Source organism: Heterodontus francisci, chromosome 11, assembly GCF_036365525.1.
Source record: "Heterodontus francisci isolate sHetFra1 chromosome 11, sHetFra1.hap1, whole genome shotgun sequence".
NCBI classification, from domain to species: Eukaryota; Metazoa; Chordata; class Chondrichthyes; order Heterodontiformes; family Heterodontidae; genus Heterodontus; species Heterodontus francisci.
Genome location: NC_090381.1, coordinates 76,125,329 through 76,148,381, shown reverse-complemented (window position 1 = coordinate 76,148,381; position 23,053 = coordinate 76,125,329). Strand labels below are relative to the sequence as shown.

The 23,053-nt window shown below is 44.0% G+C and overlaps 1 protein-coding gene across 5 annotated transcripts in view; it reads left to right on the top strand.

The window, feature by feature from the left end:
* The window catches only part of LOC137375309 (polyamine-transporting ATPase 13A3-like), a 251,151-nt gene that overhangs the window by 161,026 nt on the left and 67,072 nt on the right, over nt 1-23,053 (top strand). For 4 of the 5 annotated variants that reach the window (XM_068042277.1, XM_068042275.1, XM_068042276.1 and 1 more), the window contains exons 8-14: nt 5,625-5,759; nt 8,152-8,224; nt 9,738-9,869; nt 11,250-11,429; nt 13,437-13,594; nt 14,197-14,385; nt 16,332-16,393. In XM_068042277.1, the coding sequence (XP_067898378.1) occupies nt 5,625-5,759; nt 8,152-8,224; nt 9,738-9,869; nt 11,250-11,429; nt 13,437-13,594; nt 14,197-14,385; nt 16,332-16,393 (929 nt within the window). The remainder of the gene's footprint in view (nt 1-5,624; nt 5,760-8,151; nt 8,225-9,737; nt 9,870-11,249; nt 11,430-13,436; nt 13,595-14,196; nt 14,386-16,331; nt 16,394-23,053) is intronic. The other variant, XM_068042279.1, reaches the window with a different exon arrangement.

Sequence of the window (23,053 nt, the reverse complement as noted above, 5' to 3'; positions counted from 1 at the left end):
AAGGAGGAAAGAAAGGTGGAGAGGTTTAGGGAGGGAATTCCACAGCTTAGTACCTTGGCAGCTGAAGGCAAATCGACCAATGGTGGAGTGATTAAAATCGGGGATACTCAGGATAGCAGAATTAGAGGAGTGTAGATATCCAGAGGGTTGTGAAGCTGAAGGAAGTTACAGAGGTTGGACCTTAACAGGACTGGGACTAGTGTCCTCACAGGGTAGTTTGGTAGTGCTGTGGGAGAGTGTTTAAACAATTTGGCAGGGAGATGGGAACCAGGAAGTAGCATCAGAAAGGGGAAACAAGGTGCACACAGGATTGGAAGAGACAGATAGACTTAGAGAAAGAAATAGTAGGGTATTATGTGGGGTTAGACTAAGAGGGAATACAGTAAGGTCAAATTCAGGTTTACAGTGCAAATTGTGGGTAAATAAGGTCGGTGAGCTGCAGGCTCAAATAGCCACATGGGAATATTATACTGTGGTGATAATGGAGACCTGCTCAAAAAAGGGCAGGGCTGGAACTAAGTATTCGTGGACACGATCTTCAGGAAAGACAGGGAAGGAAAGAAAGTAGGAGGGGTGACAGTATTGATTAAGGAGAATATTACAGTTCTGGATAGAAAGGATGTCCTAGAGGGGTCAAGGACAGAATCTATTTGGTTGGAGTTAAGGAACAATAGACGTGCCATTACACTACAGGGTGTATTCTATAGGCCACCAACTAGTGGGAAACATATAGAGGAGCAAATTTGTGGGGAAATTAGGGAGGTGCAAGAACTATGGAGTAGTGATAATGGGGGGACTTTAATTATCCTAATATAGACTGGGATAATAGTGTACAGAACAAAGAGGGAGAAGAGCTCCTATAGAAGAGAGAATTTCAGGAGAATTTTCTTGACCAGTACATTTCTGGCCCAATGAGCAAGGAGGCATTGCTGGACCTGGTTCTGGGGAATGAGGTAGATCAAGTGTCAGTAAGAGAACATTTAGCATCATTGTATCAAAAGGTTTAGGTCAGCTATGGAAAAGGACAAGGAGTAATCTAGAGTAAAAATACTTAATTGGAGGAGAGCCAATTTCAGTGGGTTGAGAACAGACCTGAGCAGGTAAATTGGAGTGGAAGTTTGTGAGGCAAAACTGTAATGGAACAATGGGCTGCCTTTAAAGAGGAGATGGTTCAGATACAGTCAAGGTACATTCCTGGGAGGGGGAAATGTAGGGCAAACAAAGCCTGAGCTCCCTGGATAACGGAAGAGATGGAAAGTAAGATAAAGTAGAAAAAGGGGGCATATGACAGATGTCAGGTTGACAATACAAGTGAGAACCAGGCTGAGTACAGAAAGTTCAGAGGGGAAGTGAAAAAGGAAGTGAGAGAGGGAGTGTGAGAAGAGAATGGATGTTAACATTAAAGGGAATCCAAAGTCTTCTATAGGTATATAAATAGTAAAAGGGTGATAAAAGGAGGAGTGGGGCTGATTCGGGACCAAAATGGGGTTCTGCACATGGAGGCAGAGGGCATTGCTGAGCTACTAAATGAGTACTTTGCATCTGTCTTTATCAAGGAAGAAGATGCTGTCAGTCATAGTGAATGAGTAGTAGTTGAGATACTGGATGGGCTAAAAATTGTGAGAGGAGGTATTAGAAAGGGTGACTGTACTTAAAGTTGGTAAGCACCAGAACCAGATGGGATGCATTTGAGAATGCTGAGGGAAGTAACAGTGGAAGTTGGGGAGGTGCTGGACATAATCTTCTAATCTTACTTAGATATGGGATGGTGCCAGAGAACTGGAGAATTGCAAATGCTGCACCTTTGTTCAAAAAAGGGTGTAAAGATAAACCTAGCAAGTACAGGTCAGTCAATTTAACCTTGGTGGTGGGAAAGCTTTTAGAAATGATAAGCCAGAACAACATTAACTGTCACTTGAACAAGTGCGAATTAATTAAGGAAAGCCAATACTGATTTGTTAAAGACAGATCGTGTTTACCAACTTGATTAAGTTTTTTGATGAAGTAACAGAGAGGAGTAATGACGGTAGTGCAGTTGAGTGGCGTATATGGATTTCCAAAAGGCCTTTGATAAAGTCCCACATAACAGGCTTGTCAGCCCATGGAATAAAAGGGACAGTAGCAACATGGATACGAAATTGTCTGAGTGACAGGAAAGAGAGAGTAATTGTAAACAGTTGTTTTTCAGACTGGAGAAAGTATATAGTGGGGTTCCAGGGGTCGGTGTTAGGGCTATGGAAGAAAAGGAAGGTGAGTGAGACGTGGTGAATTGCTCTTGCAGAGGACCGACACGGACATGACTAGCCATGTGGCCTCCTTCTGTGTTGTAACCATTCATTCTATGATTGAATGACTTGGTGCGGATTAGGTCACTTGCAGCAGAGTTTTAACTTGATCTCAAGTTTATGGAGTTGACGATGGAAGAGTGACAAGGAGAGCATTATAATAGTCTAATTGGAATCAGATAATGTCAATAGGGTGCAGTCAACTTGGAGCACTGATGAACTAACGTCCAGGTTTGGAGTCAGGTGTGGAGGACAAGGGAGACCTTGCGGAGTTGTAGCTTTTTGAGAGGCAGAGTATCAGTGGGTACACTGCTCAGAAAATAGATAGCCAAGGAGATGTGGAGACTTGGCCATGAACTATCCAGAATCTAGCGGAGGTGAATAGTGGGGTCTTGGTGATCTAGTATAGCAGCAGAATAATGAATGACGTCAGCGATAGCAGGTAGCAGGTGGAAAGCAGCAGTGCAAAGGTCAGTTGGCAGCAGTGGAGCAGAAACCAGAGCAGGATGGGAACCAGCAGAAACAGATCAGTGCTAACATTTAAAAAAATTGTAGCAGAGGAGCAGAAAATTAAGGATGCAGCAGATCAGATACTAAAATCAAGATGACCCAGGGGAGAATACAGTCTCTAGAAAACAGCAGTGGAGCTGGAGATCACTACAGTACAGAAGGAATGAAGAAATGCAGTGCCTCAGAACAAAAATGGATTTCTGTCCCGAGCCCACACAGCAGAAAAGCAATGCACTGAATTAATCAAAAGCTCAGGAGGTAACTGCAGAAGGTGGGGAATACCTTAAAACTTGAACTGACTGAGGAGCAGAGTCACAACTGCTGAGACTTTCAGTAGGTCCTGGTGGCAGAGGAATTTGGGAAGTCAAATTTGAGCGGAGTTGTAGCTGTTAAATAGAGCTCAGTGAAAACAGAACAAGCAGAGTCATGGACTTGAGCTATAGGCCCAGCACAGGTAATTTTGAATTTATAATTTGGGCTAAAATGCAGGCACTGATGGAGCCAGGGGAGGTTAAACAATGGAAGAGAAGAAATTGGAGGAGATAGAATGAAGGAAGGCAATGGGTAACTAAGGATAGAGTTACAGAAGAGAGGAGCTCAGTTGGGAACTGCCAGACCAGGAACCATCTTGGGTCAGACTTTATATCTACCTTTATATGTGCCTTTATCCAATTAGTCACTTCTTAAAAAAAAAATCTTAGTTGATCAAACATGATTGCCTTTAATAAGTTCATGTTGACTGTCCTTGATCAACCTATGTATTTCTAAATGCTTACTAATTTTATCTTGAGTTATGGATTCTAAGAGTCTGCCCCCAACTAACATTTAGTTAACTGTACTCACTTAGCTTATGCTTCTCTCCTTTCTTGAGCAAGGGTATTAAATTGGCTATTTTCCAGTCCCACTGAAAAATTTGTATTATTGAGGTTTGCAAATTCGTAGCCAGTCTCTGCTTTATCTTGCTATTTTTAGCAGCCTAAGGTGGATGCCATCAGTGCGATATATTTTTAAAACAAAAATCATTCTCAGTATATGGACATTGCTAACAATGGCAGCATTTATTGTCCATTCCTAGTTGCCCTTGAGAAGGTGACGTTGTGCTGACTTTTTGAACTGTGCAGTCCATGTAGTGAAAGTACACCCACAGTGCAGTTAGATAGGGAGTTCCAGGATTGGGACTAAACACCAGAGAAGGAACAGCAATATGGACTAAAATTTCAAAATTTGCTAATGGTACTAAATTTAGAGGTGTAGCAGACAGTGAGGATAATACCAATCGACTGGAACAGGACATAGGCTAGCAGAATATGCAGGCAAGTGGCAAATGGAATTTAGTACAGAGAAGTGTGAGGTGATGCATTTTGGCAGAAGGAATAGGGAGAGGCAATTTAGACTTAATGGCAGAGTGCTAAAGAGTGTGTAGGGACAGAGGGACCTTGGGGTTTATGTGCATCGATCTTTGAAGATGGCAGGACATATTGAGAGAATAGTTAGCAAAGCATGTGGCATCTTGGGCTTCATAAATAGAGGTATTAAATACAAAAGCAGGAAAGTTATGCTGAACCTTTATAAAGTTCTGCTTAGGCCATAGTTAGCGTATTGTGTCCGGTTCTGGTCACCACGCTTTAGGAAGGATGTGAGGGTTCTTGAGAGGGTGCAGAAGAAATTCACCAGAATGGTTTCAAGAATGAAGGAATTTAGCTACAAGGTTAGGTTGGCAAAGCTGGGGCTGTTGTTCTTGCAGCAAAGGAGATTGAGGGGAGATTTGATAAAGATGTACAAGGTTATGACAAATGAAGATAAGGTAGACAAAGAAAACTTGTTCCCAATAGCTGATGGTACAAGGACTAGGGGACACATATATTGAAGGTTTCGGGCAAGAGATGCTGGGGGCTGTGAGGAAGAATCTTTTTACACAGGGAGTAGTCATGACCAGGAAATCACTGCCTATGAGGATGGTGAAAGCAGAGACAATGAGTAATTTCAAAAGGAAATTGAATGGGCACTTGAGAGAAATAAACTTACAGGGCTATGGGGATCGAGTGGGGGAATGGGACTGATAGGATTGCTCTACAGAAAGGTGGCATGGACTCAATGAACCGAATGGCCTCCTTCTGTGCTGTAGTGACTATGATTCTATGACGTATCCAAGTCAAGATGGTGTGTGACTTCGAGGGGATCTTGGGGGCAACGGTATTTCCATGCAAATGCTGTTTCTGTCCTTCCAGGTGGTGGTAAAGGATTTGGGAGGTTTTATCAAAGAAACCTTGGTGCGCGTTGCTACAGTGCATCCTCTTGACAGTACACACTAGAAGCACAGTGTGCCGGTGGTGGAGGGAATGGATGATTAAGGTGGTGATGGATGGCTGATCAAGTGTGTCATCCTAGATGATGTTAAGCTTCTTGGATGTTGCTGCAGTTGCACCCATCCAAGCAAGTGGGGCATATTCCAACACACTCTGACTTATGTTTTAGAGGTAGTGGAGAGGTTTTGGAAGTCAGGATGTGAGCCGCTCGCCGCAAAATTTTCAGTGGCAACTTCAATGTTTTTTTTACATATATTTATGGATGAACTTATATTTTCAATGTTTCGCATAATAGTCATTGCAATCTTAAAAGTTAAGCGCTTGAGACTTTTTGATGTGATAAAAAGCTATAAAATTCAAGTCTTATAAAATATTTTCCTGAGTTTAATTGCTTGCAATCAGAAAATGTGTTTTTACGTAGATGTTTATCGATAAATTTAAAATTTTGTTAATTTATGACTATGAAATACAAAAGTATAATTTTGGAGGACAAATAGTGCATAATTTGTGTTTCTGTTTTCAGGTGCTTAATCCTTTCTACATATTTCAATTGTTCAGTGTTACTCTTTGGATTTTTATTGGCTATTATTATTATGGTGTGGCAATTGTCATAATGTCACTTATATCAATAGTGACGTCCCTGCATACTGTCAGAAAGGTAAGATTTGCATGTACTGGTGATGTACTGTCTATTGCAGATGAGTATCAATTTTTTAAAAAGGAGTAAGGAAGGCAGACATTTCAAGCTGATTTATTCCAACCCGGAGCATCTACCAATCTACAGATCACCCTTATAAATTGCTATTTACATTTCAGTGACCTAAAGAATTACACTACTCATTGCAATATTAAAGTTCTATGCTACTTAAAGCACAACTCAATTTTAGTAGCAGAACAACTTTGTGTGCTACAGGTTATAAAGCACTGTATTATTTGACATATCCTGAGCAAAGTAACAGGAGATCCACCAGTGTATATTTTGAGATCCACCAAAGTTAAATCATTCATAAAGCTCTGTCATACATTTTTTTTAAAAAAAGGATTTTAGTTGATTTAAGACAGTGCTTAAGAGAAGTTAGCTTTTAGTTGGCCACAAGTCACCCACTGGGCCCTTGTCCAAGTTGTGATTGAATGTTGGCATTGTTGCAGAGTTTTCTCACCACATGAAATATTGTCGCTGAACTGAGGTGGGAAGGAGGAATTGGATGTAGGCGGAAGGAGTGTGAGGAAAGTGACCATGTTCATGCATCCTCTTCATGTCAGCGTAAGAGTACCCTCGTCACTTCTGCCTTCGCAACGCTTCCCTCACCACCCCTGCAGGAGCGCACGTCCTCTTCTGTGATGGAGTCCTCATGTGCAGCCTGTGTTCTGTGCAGCTGGCCTGTTGAGTGGACTGTTAGGTGCTATGACTTTGGATTTACAGCATGTTTTTTGAGACAGACCCTGATTTGAAAATGAAATTAAAAGCTTCAATGTTCTGGGAGGTCAGAAGCAGGTTTTAAAAAAAGGTCCAGAGACATGTGACTGGCGTTCAGGTTTCAGGTTTTAGATGCATTCTGCAATGGAAGGAAGAACAACAGCCGGTTGTTGTTTAAAGAGGCAAGCTGAGAGCTGCAGATTTTTGTGCTTCCAGAGAAGCTGCTTGGAATAGAAACAAGCTGCAAAGCAGCAGGCTGTAATGGTTTTGGCTGCAGGCAGAGGAGCCTGGACTAAGGACTGACCATTGGTGAATGACTTACGGCAGTTGTCTCCTTAGTCTTAGTGTTAGTCCTAGACTTAGTGTTATTGGGGGAACCACGCCATCAGGACTGTTGTGGGCAAGTCCAAGGTTGTTTGAGAGGTGACAACACTGAACAGTTAAAGGAACGATTGCATTGCTCGCTATCGATGGGACATCATTACTTCTGTATCTGCATCCTGGAGGACAGGACTTGGAAAACTACCTGAGAAGGTTCCTGATTTTGTTGTACTGTGGAACTGTTCAGCACCTTCTTGCTGATGAGCCTGTTTAGAGGATTAGTAAGGACTGCCTTTGTTGTATCTGCTAATTAATGTGTAACCTTTAAGATCTACATGCATTGATTGTGATTTAGCTGTTAGTTCATGTTTAATCTATATTGGTTTTGGTTTGAGAGTTAAAGTAAAAGTTATAAAAGTCAAATCTTGTCCATTTGGTTATTGTTTCCTAAATTGGGGTTAGTCAATGGATTCAATTCTTTTCGTTTGTTGGTGGTCTGTATGGGGATCATAACACTTCTAATAGCACTAGCTGCTTCTCCTTCTGCCGGCTGAGAATGTTGCTACTCTTCTTGCTCCATGTCTTCTCCATCCAAAACGAAACTTGCAGTAATGGCACGCATGATGAGCAATTAGAATTTATTGAGGGTAAGTAAAGCAAAAAAAAATAGTTAGAAAGAAGGAATCTGGAAGCTTGAAACTCTCCTGGTGATACAGTCAGCATAGTGGTGCACCAATCCCATAATGCAATTAGTTGCAACTGAGTACCCTTCTTAATAGTGCCTTCCGTGGCTCTGAGAGGGCTAGGCACTTAACGGAAATTAACGCAATTTTGAGTTAAGATTGCATTGAGACCAATGATGTTACAGCACCCTGATTTGCATGCATTTCCCCTGCCTTTCTCCTGCTGGTGCTTCTGCAAGGTTAAATCGTTGTTAGTGGGAATGGAGCAACAGGTACATTGCAACATTTTTAACTGCCTATTCACTTGTTTTATTATGGGGTCCAGTGCATGAGTTACTTGAGACATGACATGTGGTAAGTGTAGCATATTTAGGAAGAATAGGTAATTTTAGACCTATGCTCTCCATCACTGGGGTTTTCCTCGCATTATGCCTGGTTCTGTTTTAACCTAATTATATCATGACTACCAGGATGGTAGAAAGTGAACTCTGGGCCTTTGTCCTTTTTTGTCTAGCAGTTCCTACGTTTCTGTCGGGCTGGGTGGGTTAAACGCTGCAGCTTGGAGTTTTATATTTGCAGATATATTTGTAACTGTACAAATACATTGCATTTTAATAATTTTTTTTCAGCAATACTTTATGTTACATGACATGGTGGCGGCTCATAGTATTGTCAGAGTTTCGGTGTCCAGAGCAAATGGTGGTAAGTGAATTTCTTAAGTTTATTGGAAGGGGTATGAATTTAAGTAATTTAAAAAGGTAAGCTACCCTCGTTGATATTGTGAGAATGTTGGGGATATGAAATCTTTCCAGGCCGTTCTCCAGTTGTGAACTGAGGGAATAAGCAGCCCTCAACTTTCAAACATTGCCACATAAATACCCTTTCGTCTCTGCCAGTGTTAGATCCAATTGCTAGAATTGAACAGAAGTGCTCTGGTAACAAATCTTCCCTTCGGTCTTTTGTAGTCAGAAATATCTAACCTTGGTTGAATGCTGCCCTTGTTAGTGTTGGGAAAAGTCCAAACAGTTTTATCATGTATTCACAGCAAAAAGGTGGCTTTGCTCAGCAGACGGCATCCTTTGATCTGAAACTAGTGCCTTAATAGGTACCCTGTATGGATTATCATGCACAGGTTTAACTATTAACCTCGTAGTCATGTGTATTGGACACTGGAAAATACATGGAATGACCACCAACTTCTTCTGACTCCTAGACGGAAGGCAGTATAACATTATCAGGCCAATGTATACAGCCTAAAGCTACTTGGTTACACTTATTTATAGATTAATTAATATACAGAGGTCAAATGATAGCATGAAATATTGAATCAGAATATTACTAAAGCAATGAAATTAGAATCTGTCCATAAATGGTTAAATTACCTTTTTTGAAATGGACTGTTGTCGCACAGTGTTTGATCAGCAATGAGATTTTTGGATGAAGGAGTCAGATTTTTATTTTGGCAGGAAGTCTGGTTTGTTTCTTGATTGACATTCCAGATGGAATGTAATTGGATGATGCAAAACTTTAGATCTCCAGCCAGAATCAAGGCTAAGCAACCAGAGTTGTGATTTGTATCATGGGAGGCTTTTCATGTTGAACCATTTCCTTAATGAAATAGACTGTTTGACCAATCTCATGCTTTGTAAGATGTAATGGCTGAAGGCTTGCCACTGACTTTATACTTTTCCCTTAATAGTTGAGAGATAGAGAGATTAATTTTGTCTATTCCACAGTCTGTCAATTTGCAAAAGAGTCAACATTTCAAATAGGCTATCCCAACCACCAAAAAGGTTTTGACATAATTAGTTCCTGACCAAAGCCAATGAATAGAGGAAACTAATTAGGACAGATGTTTTCAGTTAATTATGCGGTTGTGGTCTGTTTTACGCAGCCGTTTAAAATATAATAGTCACCATTGCCACCTAAGGATGGGTTCCTACCAGAGACAATAATAGCTGAAGCCAAATTTTAAACTACATTTGCTCCAAAATATCTGACATTGCATAAAATGCAGAAATGCCCCTATTTCGTCACAGCACCCAAGCAGCAAGGTTAAGTTTAGAAACTCTATGGGAATTAGTGGTTTTGTAATGTCTGTGTGCTTTTTCATCTGATGCAATTGGTTTTGCATTTACATTTTAAGGAAGTGGTTTGTACAGTAGCTGCTTTATTGGCGTATCAAATAAAATGCCTTGTATTCTGGGTCTTTCAGAAATAGAAGAAACTTTGTCTACAGACCTGGTGCCTGGTGATGTTATAGTCATTCCAACTAATGCGACTATAATGCCTTGTGATTCAGTGCTGCTTAGTGGCACTTGTATTGTCAATGAAAGCATGTTAACAGGTAATTAATTACATGTTGTATGAAATTGTATTTATAATCATGCACTCTCTGAAAGTTTTGGCTACATTCGGTAAAATTCTTTCCTCAGCGTAGATATTATTCAACTATTCGTTGTTCTTTAAAAAAATGTAAAGAAATTGAATCCTGACAATATCTTTCAGGTTACCACAAACTCTAGAACCAGGGGTGTGGCTCAATCAAAAGAGGAACGAGTCACAAACAGTTTATACTTAACAACTTTTGTACAGAGGATGGTGACTGTGTTGAACATTCAGGAAGGTATTTAAGGCTGATATTGTGGAGGAAAATTTGAGAGAATATTTGAAGAAGTGGTTGATTTGAGAAGTTTTAGTCTTTGGGATCGACCAAATGCACTGCAGTCTTTACTGAACCTGTACTTTCATGTGATTCTAAAATGCAATGGTAAAGGAATTGTAAAGGCATTGTACTGAAGTCTTGAATAAGGTAATGAGGGTATTCAGTGGTATTCCTGATTTACTGGTGTGCCTTATCTCTGATGTTGAGTATCCTGGTTGTGATGGATAATTTTCAGGTGACCTGCAGATTTGCGTGGTGCTCTCGAGCAATTTAAATTTGTAATAGTTGAGTTTTGAGTGACCATTTAATTTAGAAAGAGATCAGTATTTTTCTTTGAGCTTTCTATCTCATCAGACTTAAGATACTTTGTTAGCTTTCAATGCCTCATCCGTTCAAACAGCACTAAACCTGTGACAGATTTTTATTAGGTATGGGCATTGAGCTATGGATTAAAGATCCATATGGGGTTGAGGTACAGACCGGTGATTATCTAATTGAATAGCGTAATAGGCTCAAGGGCTGAATAACATCCTCTTGTTCTTATGGCAGTCAATTGGAATGTATAACAGCCAATATGTTCAATTTTACACCATTGCTGAAGTTAAATTATCCCTTATGAATTTCAGTTTAGTTATAATTAGAATTGCATCTTACTCAAAAGGTCAAAATGGGAAAATCTCCAGAAACCACAAGATACATAGTTGTGCCCATTTATTTTTATCTGAGGGGCTTGGATATGGGTTGAACCCAATTTATGGGGTTGAATCCTGCTCAGGCTGAAAGGATGAAGGTGTCCTTAAAATTAAATTAGATTTAGCATTCTCAACCCAATTTCTTGTTGGCACATGCCTAGAGCATTGGCTATGGCTCAGAGGCCCAAAAATTTCAGTGTCAGAGGCTGTGGAAAATGAAAATGCCACATAGTGGCTGTAGAAATTGGAATCACAATTTATAAAAGATATGCATTCTTTTATGGTCCTCTTAAAATCATATCTTGCCTTCCGTATATAAATGACTTGAAATGGACTGAATTAGAGATCATTACTTTTTATTTTAATAAAGGTGAAAGTGTTCCTGTAACAAAAATCAATTTACCAAATCCAATTAAGAGTCCAAAAGGTCTAGAAGATGAAATCTACAATCCTGAAAAGCACAAACGACACACGCTCTTCTGTGGTAGTACTGTAATCCAGACACGATTTTATACTGGGGAACTTGTCAAAGCTGCTGTTGTCAGAACAGGTAACTTCCTTTTTCCAAATAGACTGGCTTTCAGCCCAATATTGTATGTACTGTGATGAAGTTGTTGTAGGAATGATATTTATATGTATAAATAGAGATTATCCATATAACTGCTGTAATAACCTGTGAAAGATCGACATGGTTGAAACAATTGAAGCATATTCGCATTAGCCACAAGTAATACATGATTGGTGACAAGTTTATGACAGATGGTGAAAACTTGCAACAAAATAAATTTATTTGATTAGTTTAGATTCATTGAAAGTAAAATTATAATAAAAATAGTGAGTAAAGAGGAAGAAGCCAAAATATACAAAAAGGAATGCAGGATAAGCAGTATGTTTTGAAAAAAAATTGTTACTGTAGTACAGGATAGGTATTGTAGTAAAAAGGGCTACTCCACTCATTTAAATAGTGTCATTCCTGCAGTGTCATGGCATGTTTAGATGTCCTGATGTATGAGCTGAAAATGTTAAAAAGCTGGCCTTGAATTTCTCAGGGCCAGCAGACAACATAACAGTTAAGTATATGTCATTTCTGGATGTCTATGGTGGGGAATCTCCATTTGGAAGAAAATTAACACAGGATAAAGTTATCATTTTATTTTTCTCAGCCTAGGATTCTCTTCTGCTGTGATCAATAGGCCCATTGATTGGAATATGTCCCAATTCCTGTGCTTCTGATACTGCCCACCATCTACCCAACCCATAACCATGATGTAATAATGTAATACCCCTGGTTCTTACTTTCCATTTTACAAGCCTCTGCATTCATTAGATGACCATTGGAGGAATGTTGATGGTGCCATCGGGATCTTCTTGACTGACGGTGGACAGGCCCCCTGCTGAGGCCAGAGCCGGCAGGCAGCTGGGAGGTGGTAGGCTGGGATTCCATTGCGCCCCCCCACTCAATCACCCCATCATGGACCCACGTTAAGCTGCGTTTGGATTCCTCAGTGTAGCGAAGACCACTCAATGAGCATTGAATATTAGATTAGAAGTACATGTAAATCATTAGGTCACACAGGACTGCTGAGCCCTGAACGGTGTTACAGGAATAGGTGAATTAGTAGGTGCTGTCCCCAGCATTTGCATGGAAAGGGCAGTATATAAAAGTGAAAGAATGATCCCTCTGGAAAGAGGAGAGATGATGGTATGTTTGACGGTGGGAACCTATATCCACTCCATCACCAAAACTGCCTACTTCCACCTCTATAGCTGTAATGTTCTATGTTCTATATGTTCTATAGTATCATCCCTCCACAATGATGGCTTGACAGCTGCAGCTATGCACAATTTTTTATTTTTTCCAGTGCTGCAGACAGTGCCTCCATTTTTGAGGTGTCGTCACAATCATCTGCATGCCTCAGTAGTACCCATCTCTCCCAGTGGCGCTGCTAGCTGGACATTGCTCTGAGCCCCCATATCAGGCTTCCCACTTCCATGGTCTGCCCGCTGTCCTTAATTGAATGAGGCTCCCAGAGGTGGCTTCTTAATTGTCCCCTTCCGGGAAGATTGCGAACGATGTCCTGCCATGGCTACATCCGAGTTCTTGACCTGGAATTGAGGACGAAGTAGGGATCTTGGCCCAACCGGGAAAATTCAGTCTAATATGTTTCTTCTAGACACCCTGCCATTGGACAGCCTTGACATTGACTTCAGTAACTTCAGACTTTAGTTATATCCTCATTTCAACCCACCTGCACCCCTTTTCCCTCCCTCCCCCAGACATGTACATTGAAATGGGGGAGGATGCAAAAGAAATGTGATTGTAATTAAAATTTTCAATTTCAAAGAGATTGCGATTCTACCTGTTTAATCCTTTCTATCTATCCACATGAAATGCATTCTGCTTTTGTGCTTGTTCCAGAAAGTTTGTTGTATAGTGCAACTTTAGAAAGTATAGTGTTATAAAATTGGTTTATGTATAACTAGTACTATGCAATAGAATATATGAGGGAGGGATTGTACTGCATTATACCTATCATAATGTTCAATTTTTTTAAAGGATTTAGTACTACAAAAGGGCAACTTGTACGCTCAATCTTGTATCCAAAACCAACAGATTTTAAACTGTACAGAGATGCTTACCTCTTCCTACTCTGCCTTATTGGTGTAGCAGGGATTGGATTTTTATACACAATTATCAACAGTGTTTTGAATGGGGTATGTATTTTCTCTCTCTTATGAGTACTTAGTTAACTTGTTAAAGGGAGGAAAATTGTGTGTTTCAAAGTCTGTAGTTAGAAAATGTTGTGGGATCTTAAGAGCTGTAAGTGAAGGTCCCTGGAGGAAGTGATGTTGTGTCACACATGATCAGGGAGTTGTATCCTGACAGAGTGAAATAAGTTTAGATGTGACTCATGCTATAACTTTGTATATTAACTTTGTATGTTCCTGTTAAGTTATAATAAAAACCCACATTTTCTTTGGATATTATCTGTAGTCCTGCGAGTCTTACAACAGTTCACATATCAAAGGAACAAGTAATATTACAGAAAACTGTGTACTTAGTTAAGTAACTGCAAATGTTTTGTATTTTTAAAATGTTTAATTTTTATATAAATTATCTTAATAGAGAATGTTCACCAGAAATAAATCTTCAATGTCAGTTCAAATTGGGCATTTTAAAATCTGTAATTAATGGGCTCAGTGGCAAAAAATTATTCAGAATCTTGCTCACTCATACCTCAGATAATTCCATTTTATCTGCTTTATTGTTACATGCTTTTTAAATTAATCTTTTTTTGTTCCTATTTTTATTGCAGGTTGGAGTTGGCACAATTGTTCTTGAGTCACTTGATATTATCACAATTACTGTTCCACCTGCTCTTCCAGCAGCTCTGACTGCTGGGATTGTGTTTGCACAAAGAAGACTGAAGAAATTAGGCATTTCCTGTATCAGTCCTCAGAGAATAAATATCTGTGGACAACTTAATCTGATCTGTTTTGACAAGGTTAGAAACTGTAAAGTTCATGCTCTCTGCTAAAATTATTGAAGAGCTAATAGGGAGCAACAGATATTCCAATTACCAAGTGTTTCATGTGCATTTTCTTTTTAAATTTCAGATCTGGTGCATCTGCAGCTTTCTTGTTCTATTTAACCTATTTTTTTCAGATTTTTGTTTTGCGGACCTCCTATGTTTTATAATCCTTGACTATTTAAATGTTCTAATGTCCTTTTTATCTGCACCATCTCACTAATGATCTTCAAAACTTGCTCAGAGTCTTCTATTAAGCATTTTTCAGCCATTTAGACCATTAACTCCGTCAGTCATTCAAAACTCTGCTGGCTGTATCCTAACTTGCACCAAGTCACATTCACTCATCACTCCTGTGCTCACTGACCTACATTGGCTCCTGGTCCGGCAACACCTCAATTTTAAAATTCTCGTCCTTGTTTTCAAATCTCTCCAGGGTCTCTCCCTTCCTTATCTCTGTAATTTCCTCCAACTATAGGACCGACCAAGACAGCTCCTCCAATTCTGGTCTTTTCAACATCCCTGATTTTAATCACTCCACCATTGGTGGCTGTGCCTTCAGGTGCTCAGGCCCCAGGCTCTGGAATTTCCTCCCTAAACCTCTCTGCCTCTCTTTTTTTTAGATTTTTTAGATTTAGAGATACAGCACTGAAACAGGCCCTTCGGCCCACCGAGTCTGTGCCGACCATTAACCACCCATTTATACTAATCCTACACTAATCCCATATTCCTACCACATCCTCACCTGTCCCTATATTCCCCTACCACCTACCTATACTAGGGGCAATTTATAATGACCAATTTACCTATCAACCTGCAAGTCTTTTGGCTGTGGAAGGAAACCGGAGCACCCGGAGAAAACCCACGCAGACACAGGGAGATCTTGCAAACTCCACACAGGCAGTACCCAGAATTGAACCCGGGTCGCTGGAGCTGTGAGGCTGCGGTGCTAACCACTGCGCCACTGTGCCGCCCCCTCCTGTTAAAAAAAAAACTCCTTAAAACCTACCTCTTTGACCAAGCTTTTTGGTCATCTGTCCTAATATCCTCCTTATGTAGCTTGATTTTAAATTTTGTTTGATAATGGTCCTATGAAGCACTTTGAGAAGTTTTACTACTTTAAAGGCTCTATATAAATACAAGTAGTTGATTTGTGTCTGCTTATACACTTCCTTTCCCACTCACTTTTCCAGTCTGACTGAAATGCTCATTTATATTGCAGTTTTATTGAAGAGTAGACATTTGCAAAAGTCATAACCTGTATTTTCTCTGTTGACTCACCTTCTATGTATTTCCAGCATTTTCCATTATTATTGAAATTGAGTATTGCTGAAAACAGACATTTTGTCGAAGCTTTTCATCTTGCACTCATCAGGACATGTCTCAAGAATACCAATGTAAGGGAAACAACAAATTTATATTGTATGAGAAGAGAGTGCTGATTGGTTGGCAAGTGGACTCTGGTAGAGACGGTTCCATTGGAGAATGCACCAGTTTATGGTGACTGACAGTTAACAGCCAAGCTTGTTTGAAATTTAAACCAGGCAGCTTGACTGTGTTTGGTCAAGGCATTGCGCTGAGGAATGAACCAGCGAATGGTTGTCACTTACTTTGTTTAGCAGGCACAATGTCCTGATGAGTGCAAGATGAAAAGCTTCGACAAAATATCTCTGTTTTCAGCAATATTCAAGTTCTGTACTACCAAACGACTATTATTGAAATACTCATAGTCTCTGGTGAGAGACAAAATAGAAACACAAGTTCAACATTGAAACTAAATAATAACCCTTCAGAAGCTTAAGGCATCTAGCCACAGAGTCAGCTATGTTTTACAATACAGTGTTGCATAGCAATAGTTGCATTACAAGTTTTTGTTAAATAACATTTCGCTTTCTAACAGTTTTATCCTTTTTTGACTTTAGACTGGAACACTTACTGAAGAAGGCCTTGACATTTGGGGCATTCAAAGAGTGGAAAATGATAGGTCTGGAACATTATAATTGTACCTATATCTAGGCTCCTTAAAATACAAAAAACTTTAATCTCATTGTGTAGGCACAATTTATGTGAGTTTCAGGTGAATTTTGTGAACAAAGTGGACATTTGATAGGTGGTCCGTCATTTGTGAATCAAAGTTAGGATGCTAGCAGTTGTACACAGCATTCACAGGAGCAAAATATCTTTTAAATTTTTTGCAACCTCAGTCAATTTTTGACTTGTGTGTTTTAGTTTTCCTACTCTATATGCGAATTTGTGGAATGTTAAGTTTCCTTCTCTTGCACTCTGGGTGAGAGAAAGCAAGAATATTATTGGGTTAGCCATCTCAGCACCCCTAAGTGCTTGAAATAGATTCCAACTTTGGAAGTGAAGTTGGTCAGATCACTGGATGAGATTCTCAATAGACGGGGGTTTTTCAGGGTAATATTAAGGAAAAGAACATTTTTTCAAATTGCATCAAAAAGGTGACTTTGAATAATACAAATATTTGGTTCGATTTTGTTGATTCACTTGAGATAGTTAGATTGAGACTGAGGAGATTTTTCACTATCCACCAATATTCAGTTTTTTAAAAGCGCTGCAGCTTTACTTTAGTCTAATTCAGGGTTGTCCAACCTTTTCGCATGGGGGCCATGTTACAATTTTTGTTGTACCGGGGGGGGCCGGTGAGATACTTTCGGAAAGATAAAGGCATTAAGAAGTTATTATACTATTATTTGAAACAACAAATGTGTATTTTGTGAAGAAGCTTTAAATGAGAAGATTAATTTATTGATTTAATTTCTCATCACTGTGTTGCACACTGATTTAGTGCGATAACTGGCACTTTTTTGCTTGCACAAGTAGTCAGTGCCTGCCCTCTCTGTGTTATGCCCCCTGTCTGTGTTGTCCTCACTCTCTGTGTCACCCGCATGCCATCTTTCTCTCTCTCTCTGTCTCCCTCGCTCTCTGTCTCCCTCGCTCTCTGTCACCCTCGCTCTCTGTCACCCTCTCGCTCTCTGTCACCCTCTCGCTCTCTGTCTACCTCTCGCTCTCTGTCTGCCTTTCGCTCCCTGTCCTTCCTCTCGCTCCCTGTCCTTCCTCTCGCTCCCTGTCCTTCCCCTCTCTCTCCCTGTCCTTCCCCTCTCTCTCCCTGTCCTTCCCCTCTCTCTCCATGTCCTTCCCCTCTCTCTCCATGTCCTTTCTCTCTCTCTCCCTGTCCTTTCTCTCGCTCTCTCTCTCTCTCTCTCTCTGTCCTTTCTCTCTCTCTCTCTCTCCCTGTCCTTTCTCTCTCTCCCTGTCCTTTCTCTCTCTCCCTGTCCTTTCTCTCTGTCTCTCCCTGTCCGTTCTCACTCTCTCTCTCCCTGTCCTTTCTTTCTCCCTCTTTCTCCCTGTCCTTTGTCCCTCTTTCTCCCTGTCCTTTCTCTCTCTCTCTCTCCCTGTCTTTTCTCTCTCTCTCTCTCCCTGTCTTTTCTCTCTCTCTCTCTCCCTGTCCTTTCTCTCTCTCTCTCTCTCCCTGTCCTTTCTCTCTCTCTCTCTCTCCCTGTCCTTTCTTTCTCTCTCTCTCTCCCTGTCCTTTATCTCTCTCTCTCTCTCCCTGTCCTTTCTCTCTCTCTCTCCCTCTCTCTCCCTGTCCTTTCTCTCTCTCTCTCTCTCCCTCTCTCTCCCTGTCCTTTCTCTCTCTCTCTCTCTCTCTCTCTCCCTGTCCTTTCTTTCTGTCTCTCCCGTCCTTTCTCTCTCTCTCCCGTCCTTTCTCTCTCTGTCTCCGTCCTTTCTCTCTCGCTCCCTGTCCTTTCTCTCTCGGTCCCTGTCCTTTCTCTCGCTCTCTGTCTGCCTCTCGCTCTCTGTCCGCCTCTCTGTCCCTGTCCTTTCTCTCTCTCTTTCTCTCTCTCTCTCTCCCTGTCCTTTCTCTCTCTCCCTCTCTCCCTGTCCTTTCTCTCTCTTTCACCCTGTCCTTTCTCTCTCTCTCCCTGTCCTTTCTCTCTCTCTTCCTGTCCTTTCTCTCTCTCTCTCCCTGTCCTTTCTCTCTCTCCCTCTCTCCCTGTCCTTTCTCTCTCTTTCACCCTGTCCTTTCTCTCTCTCTCCCTGTCCTTTCTCTCTCTCTTCCTGTCCTTTCTCTCTCTGTCTCCCTGTCCTTTCTCTCTCTCTCTCCCTGTCCTTTCTCGCTCCCTGTCCTTTCTCTCTCGCTCCCTGTCCTTTCTCTCTCGCTCCCTGTCCTTTCTCTCTCGCTCCCTGTCCTTTCTCTCTCTCTCCCTGTCCTTTCTCTCTCGCTCCCTGTCCTTTCACTCTCGCTCCCTGTCCTTTCTCTCTCACTCCCTGTCCTTTCTCTCGCTCTCTGACTGCCTCTCGCTCCCTGCCTTTTCTCTCTCGCTCCCTGTCCTTCCTCTCTCTCTCCCTCTCTCCCCTCCCTCTCTCTCTCTCTCTGTCCCCTCCCTCACTCTCTCTCTCCCTGTCCTTTCTCTCTCTCTCCCTATCCTTTCTCTCTCTCCCTGTCCTTTCTCTCTCTCTCTCTGTCCTTTCTCTCTCTCTCCCTGTCCTTTCACTCTCTCTCCCTGTCCTTTCTCTCTCTCTCCCTGTCCTTTCTCTCTCTCTCTCTCTCTCTCTCTCTCTCTCTCTCTGTCTTTCTCTCCCTCCCTGTCCTTTCTCTCTCTGCCTGTCCTTTCTCTCTCTCTCCCTGTCCTTTTTTTCTTTCACTGTCCTTTCTCTCTCGCTCCCTGTCCTTTCTACTTCTCTCTCTCTGTCCCTCCTACCTCTCTCTCTCTGTCCCCTCCCTCCTCTCTCTGTCCCCTCCCTCCCTCTCTCTCTCTCCCTGTCCTCTCTCTCTGTCTCTCCGTCCCCTCTCTCTCTCTGTCCCCTCTCTCTCTCTCTTTCTCCGTCTCTCTCTCTCCGTCCCCTCTCTCTCTCTCTCTCCCCCTCCATCCCCTCTCTCTCTCTCTCTCCCTCCATCCCCTCTCTCTCTCTCCATCCCCTCTCTCTCTCTCCATCCCCCCTCTCTCTCTCTCCGTCCCCTCTCTCTCTCTCCCCGTCCTCTCTCTCTCTCTCCGTCCCCTCTCTTTCTCTCTATCCCCTCTCTCTCTCTCTCCGTCCTCTCTCTCTCTCGCCGTCCCCTCTCTCTCTCTCGCCGTCCCCACTCTCTCCCTGTCACCTCTGTCTCTCTCTCTCTGTCCCCCTCTCTCCGTCCCTTCTCTCTCTCTCTCTTTCTCTCTCCTTCCACTCTCTCTCTCTCTCTCCGTCCCCTGTCTCTCTCTCTCTCTGTCCCCTCTCTCTCTCTCTCCGTCCCTTCTCTCTCTTTCTCCGTCCCCTCTCTCTGTCTCTGTCCCTTCTCTCTGTCTCTCTCTCTCCGTCCCCTCTCTGTCTGTCTCCGTCTCCTCTCTCTCTCCGTCCCCTCTCTCTCTCTCCCTGTCACCTCTGTCTCTCTCTCTCCGTCCCCTCTCTCTCCGTCCCTTCTCTCTCTCTCTCTCTTTCTCTCTCCTTCCACTCTCTCTCTCTCTCTCCGTCCCCTGTCTCTCTCTCTCTCTCTCTCTATCCCCCCTCTCTCTCTCTCCATCCCTTCTCTCTCTTTCTCCGTCCCCTCTCTCTGTCTCTCCCTCCGTCCCCTTCTCTCTCTCTCTCTCTCTCTCTCTCTCTCCATCCCCTCTCTCTTTCTCCGTCCCCTCTCTTTTGTCTCTCCGTCCCTTCTCTCTCTCTCCGTCCCCTCTCTGTCTCTGTCCCTTCTCTCTGTCTCTCTCTCTCCGTCCCCTCTCTCTCTCTCTCTGTCTCCTCTCTCTCTCCGTCCCCTCTCTCTCTCTCCGTCCCCTCTCTCTCCGTCCCTTTGCTCTCTCTCTCTCTTTCTCTCTCCTTCCACTCTCTGTCTCTCTCTCCGTCCCCTGTCTCTCTCTCTCTCTGTCCCCTCTCTCTCTCTCTCCGTCCCTTCTCTCTCTTTCTCCGTCCCCTCTCTCTGTCCCTCCCTCCGTCCCCTTCTCTCTCTCTCTCTCTTTCTCTCTCTCTCTCCATCCCCTCTCTCTTTCTCTGTCCCCTCTCTTTTGTCTCTCCGTCCCTTCTCTCTCTTTCCGTCCCCTCTCTCTCTGGCTCTCTCGCTCCGACCGCTCTCTCTTTCTCTCTCTCCGTCCCCTGTCTCTCTCTCTCTCTGTCTCTCTTTCTCCGTCCCCTCTCTCTGTCTCTCTCTCCGTCCCCTCTCTCTGTCTCTCTCTCTCCGTCCCCCCTCTCTCTGTCTCTCTCTCTCTCCGTCCCCCCTCTCTGTCTCTCTCTCTCCGTCCCCTCGCTCTCTCTCTGTCCCCCCTCTCTCTCTCTCTCCATCCCCTCTCTCTCCGTCACCTCTCTCTCCATCCCCCTCTCTCTCTCACCGTCCCCTCTCTCTGTCTCTCTCTGCGTCCCCTCTATCTCTCTCTCTCTCTCTCCCCATCCCCTCTCCCTCTCTCTCTCTCTGTCCGTCCTCTCTCTCTCTATCTGTCTCTCTCTCCGTCCCCTGTCTCTCTCTCTCCATCCCCCCTCTCTGTCTCTCTCTCTCCGTCCCCCCTCTCTGTCTCTCCGTCCTCTCTCTCTCTCCGTCCCCTCTCTCTCCATCCCCTCTCTCTGTCCCCTCTCTCTCTGTCCCCTCTCAGTCCGTCCCCTCTCTCTCTTTCCCCTGTCTCTCCGTCCCCTCTCTCTCTCTCCCTGTCACCTCTGTCTCTCTCTCTCTGTCCCTTCTCTCTCTCTCTCTTTCTCTCTCCTTCCACTCTCTCTCTCTCTCCGTCCCCTGTCTCTCTCTCTCTCTATCCCTCTCTCTCTCTCTCCATCACTTCTCTCTCTTTCTCCGTCCCCTCTCTCTGTCTCTCCCTCCGTCCCCTTCTCTCTCTCTCTCTCTCTCCATCCCCTCTCTCTTTCTCCGTCCCCTCTCTTTTGTCTCTCCGTCCCTTCTCTCTCTCTCCGTCCCCTCTCTCTCTCTCTCCGTCTCCTCTCTCTCTCCGTCCCCTCTCTCTCTCTCCCTGTCACCTCTGTCTCTCTCTCTCCGTCCCCTCTCTCTCCGTCCCTTCTCTCTCTCTCTCTCTTTCTCTCTCCTTCCACTCTCTCTCTCCTTCCACTCTCTCTCTCTCTCTCTCTCCGTCCCCTGTCTCTCTCTCTCTCTGTCCCCTCTCTCTCTCTCTCCGTCCCTTCTCTCTCTTTCTCCGTCCCCTCTCTCTGTCCCTCCCTCCGTCCCCTTCTCTCTCTCTCTCTCTCTCCATCCCCTCTCTCTTTCTCCGTCCCCTCTCTTTTGTCTCTCCGTCCCTTCTCTCTCTTTCCGTCCCCTCTCTCTCTGGCTCTCTCGCTCCGTCCGCTCTCTCTCTCTCTCTCTCTCCATCCCCTGTCTCTCTCTCTCTCTCTCTCCGTCCCCTGTCTCTCTCTCTCTCTGTCTCTCTTTCTCCGTCCCCTCTCTCTGTCTCTCTCTCCGTCCCCTCTCTCTCTCTCTCTCCGTCCCCTCTCTCTCTCTCTCTCTCTCTCCGTCCCCTCTCTCTGTCTCTCTCTCTCCGTCCCCCCTCTCTCTGTCTCTCTCTCTCTCCGTCCCCCCTCTCTGTCTCTCTCTCTCCGTCCCCTCTCTCTCTCTCTCCGTCCCCTCTCTCTCCGTCCCCTCTCTCTCCGTCCCCTCTCTCTCCGTCCCCTCTCTCTCCGTCCCCTCTCTCTCTGTCCCCTCTCTCTCTGTCCCCTCTCAGTCCGTCCCCTCTCTCTCTTTCCCCTCTCTCTCCGTCCCCTCTGTCTCTCTCCCTGTCACCTCTGTCTCTCTCTCTCCGTCCCTTCTCTCTCTCTCTCTTTCTCTCTCCTTCCACTCTCTCTCTCTCTCCGTCCCCTGTCTCTCTCTCTCTCTATCCCTCTCTCTCTCTCTCCATCCCCTCTCTCTTTCTCCGTCCCCTCTCTTTTGTCTCTCCGTCCCTTCTCTCTCTCTCCGTCCCCTCTCTGTCTCTGTCCCTTCTCTCTGTCTCTCTCTCTCCGTCCCCTATCTCTCTCTCTCCGTCTCCTCTCTCTCTCCGTCCCCTCTCTCTCTCTCCGTCCCCTCTCTCTCCGTCCCTTCTCTCTCTCTCTCTCTCTCTCTTTCTCTCTCCTTCCACTCTCTCTCTCCTTCCACTCTCTCTCTCTCTCTCTCTCTCCGTCCCCTGTCTCTCTCTCTCTGTCCCCTCTCTCTCTCTCTCCGTCCCTTCTCTCTCTTTCTCCGTCCCCTCTCTCTGTCCCTCCCTCCGTCCCCTTCTCTCTCTCTCTCTCTCTCTCCATCCCCTCTCTCTTTCTCCGTCCCCTCTCTTTTGTCTCTCCGTCCCTTCTCTCTCTTTCCGTCCCCTCTCTCTCTGGCTCTCTCGCTCCGTCCGCTCTCTCTCTCTCTCTCTCTCCATCCCCTGTCTCTCTCTCTCTCTCTCTCTCCGTCCCCTGTCTCTCTCTCTCTCTGTCTCTCTTTCTCCGTCCCCTCTCTCTGTCTCTCTCTCCGTCCCCTCTCTCTCTCTCTCTCCGTCCCCTCTCTCTCTCTCTCTCTCTCTCTCTCCGTCCCCTCTCTCTGTCTCTCTCTCTCCGTCCCCTCTCTCTCCGTCCCCTCTCTCTCCGTCACCTCTCTCTCTGTCCCCCTCTCTCTCTTACCGTCCCCTCTCTCTGTCTCTCTCTGCGTCCCCTCTCCCTCTCTCTCTCTCTGTCCGTCCTCTCTCTCTCTATCTGTCTCTCTCTCCATCCCCTG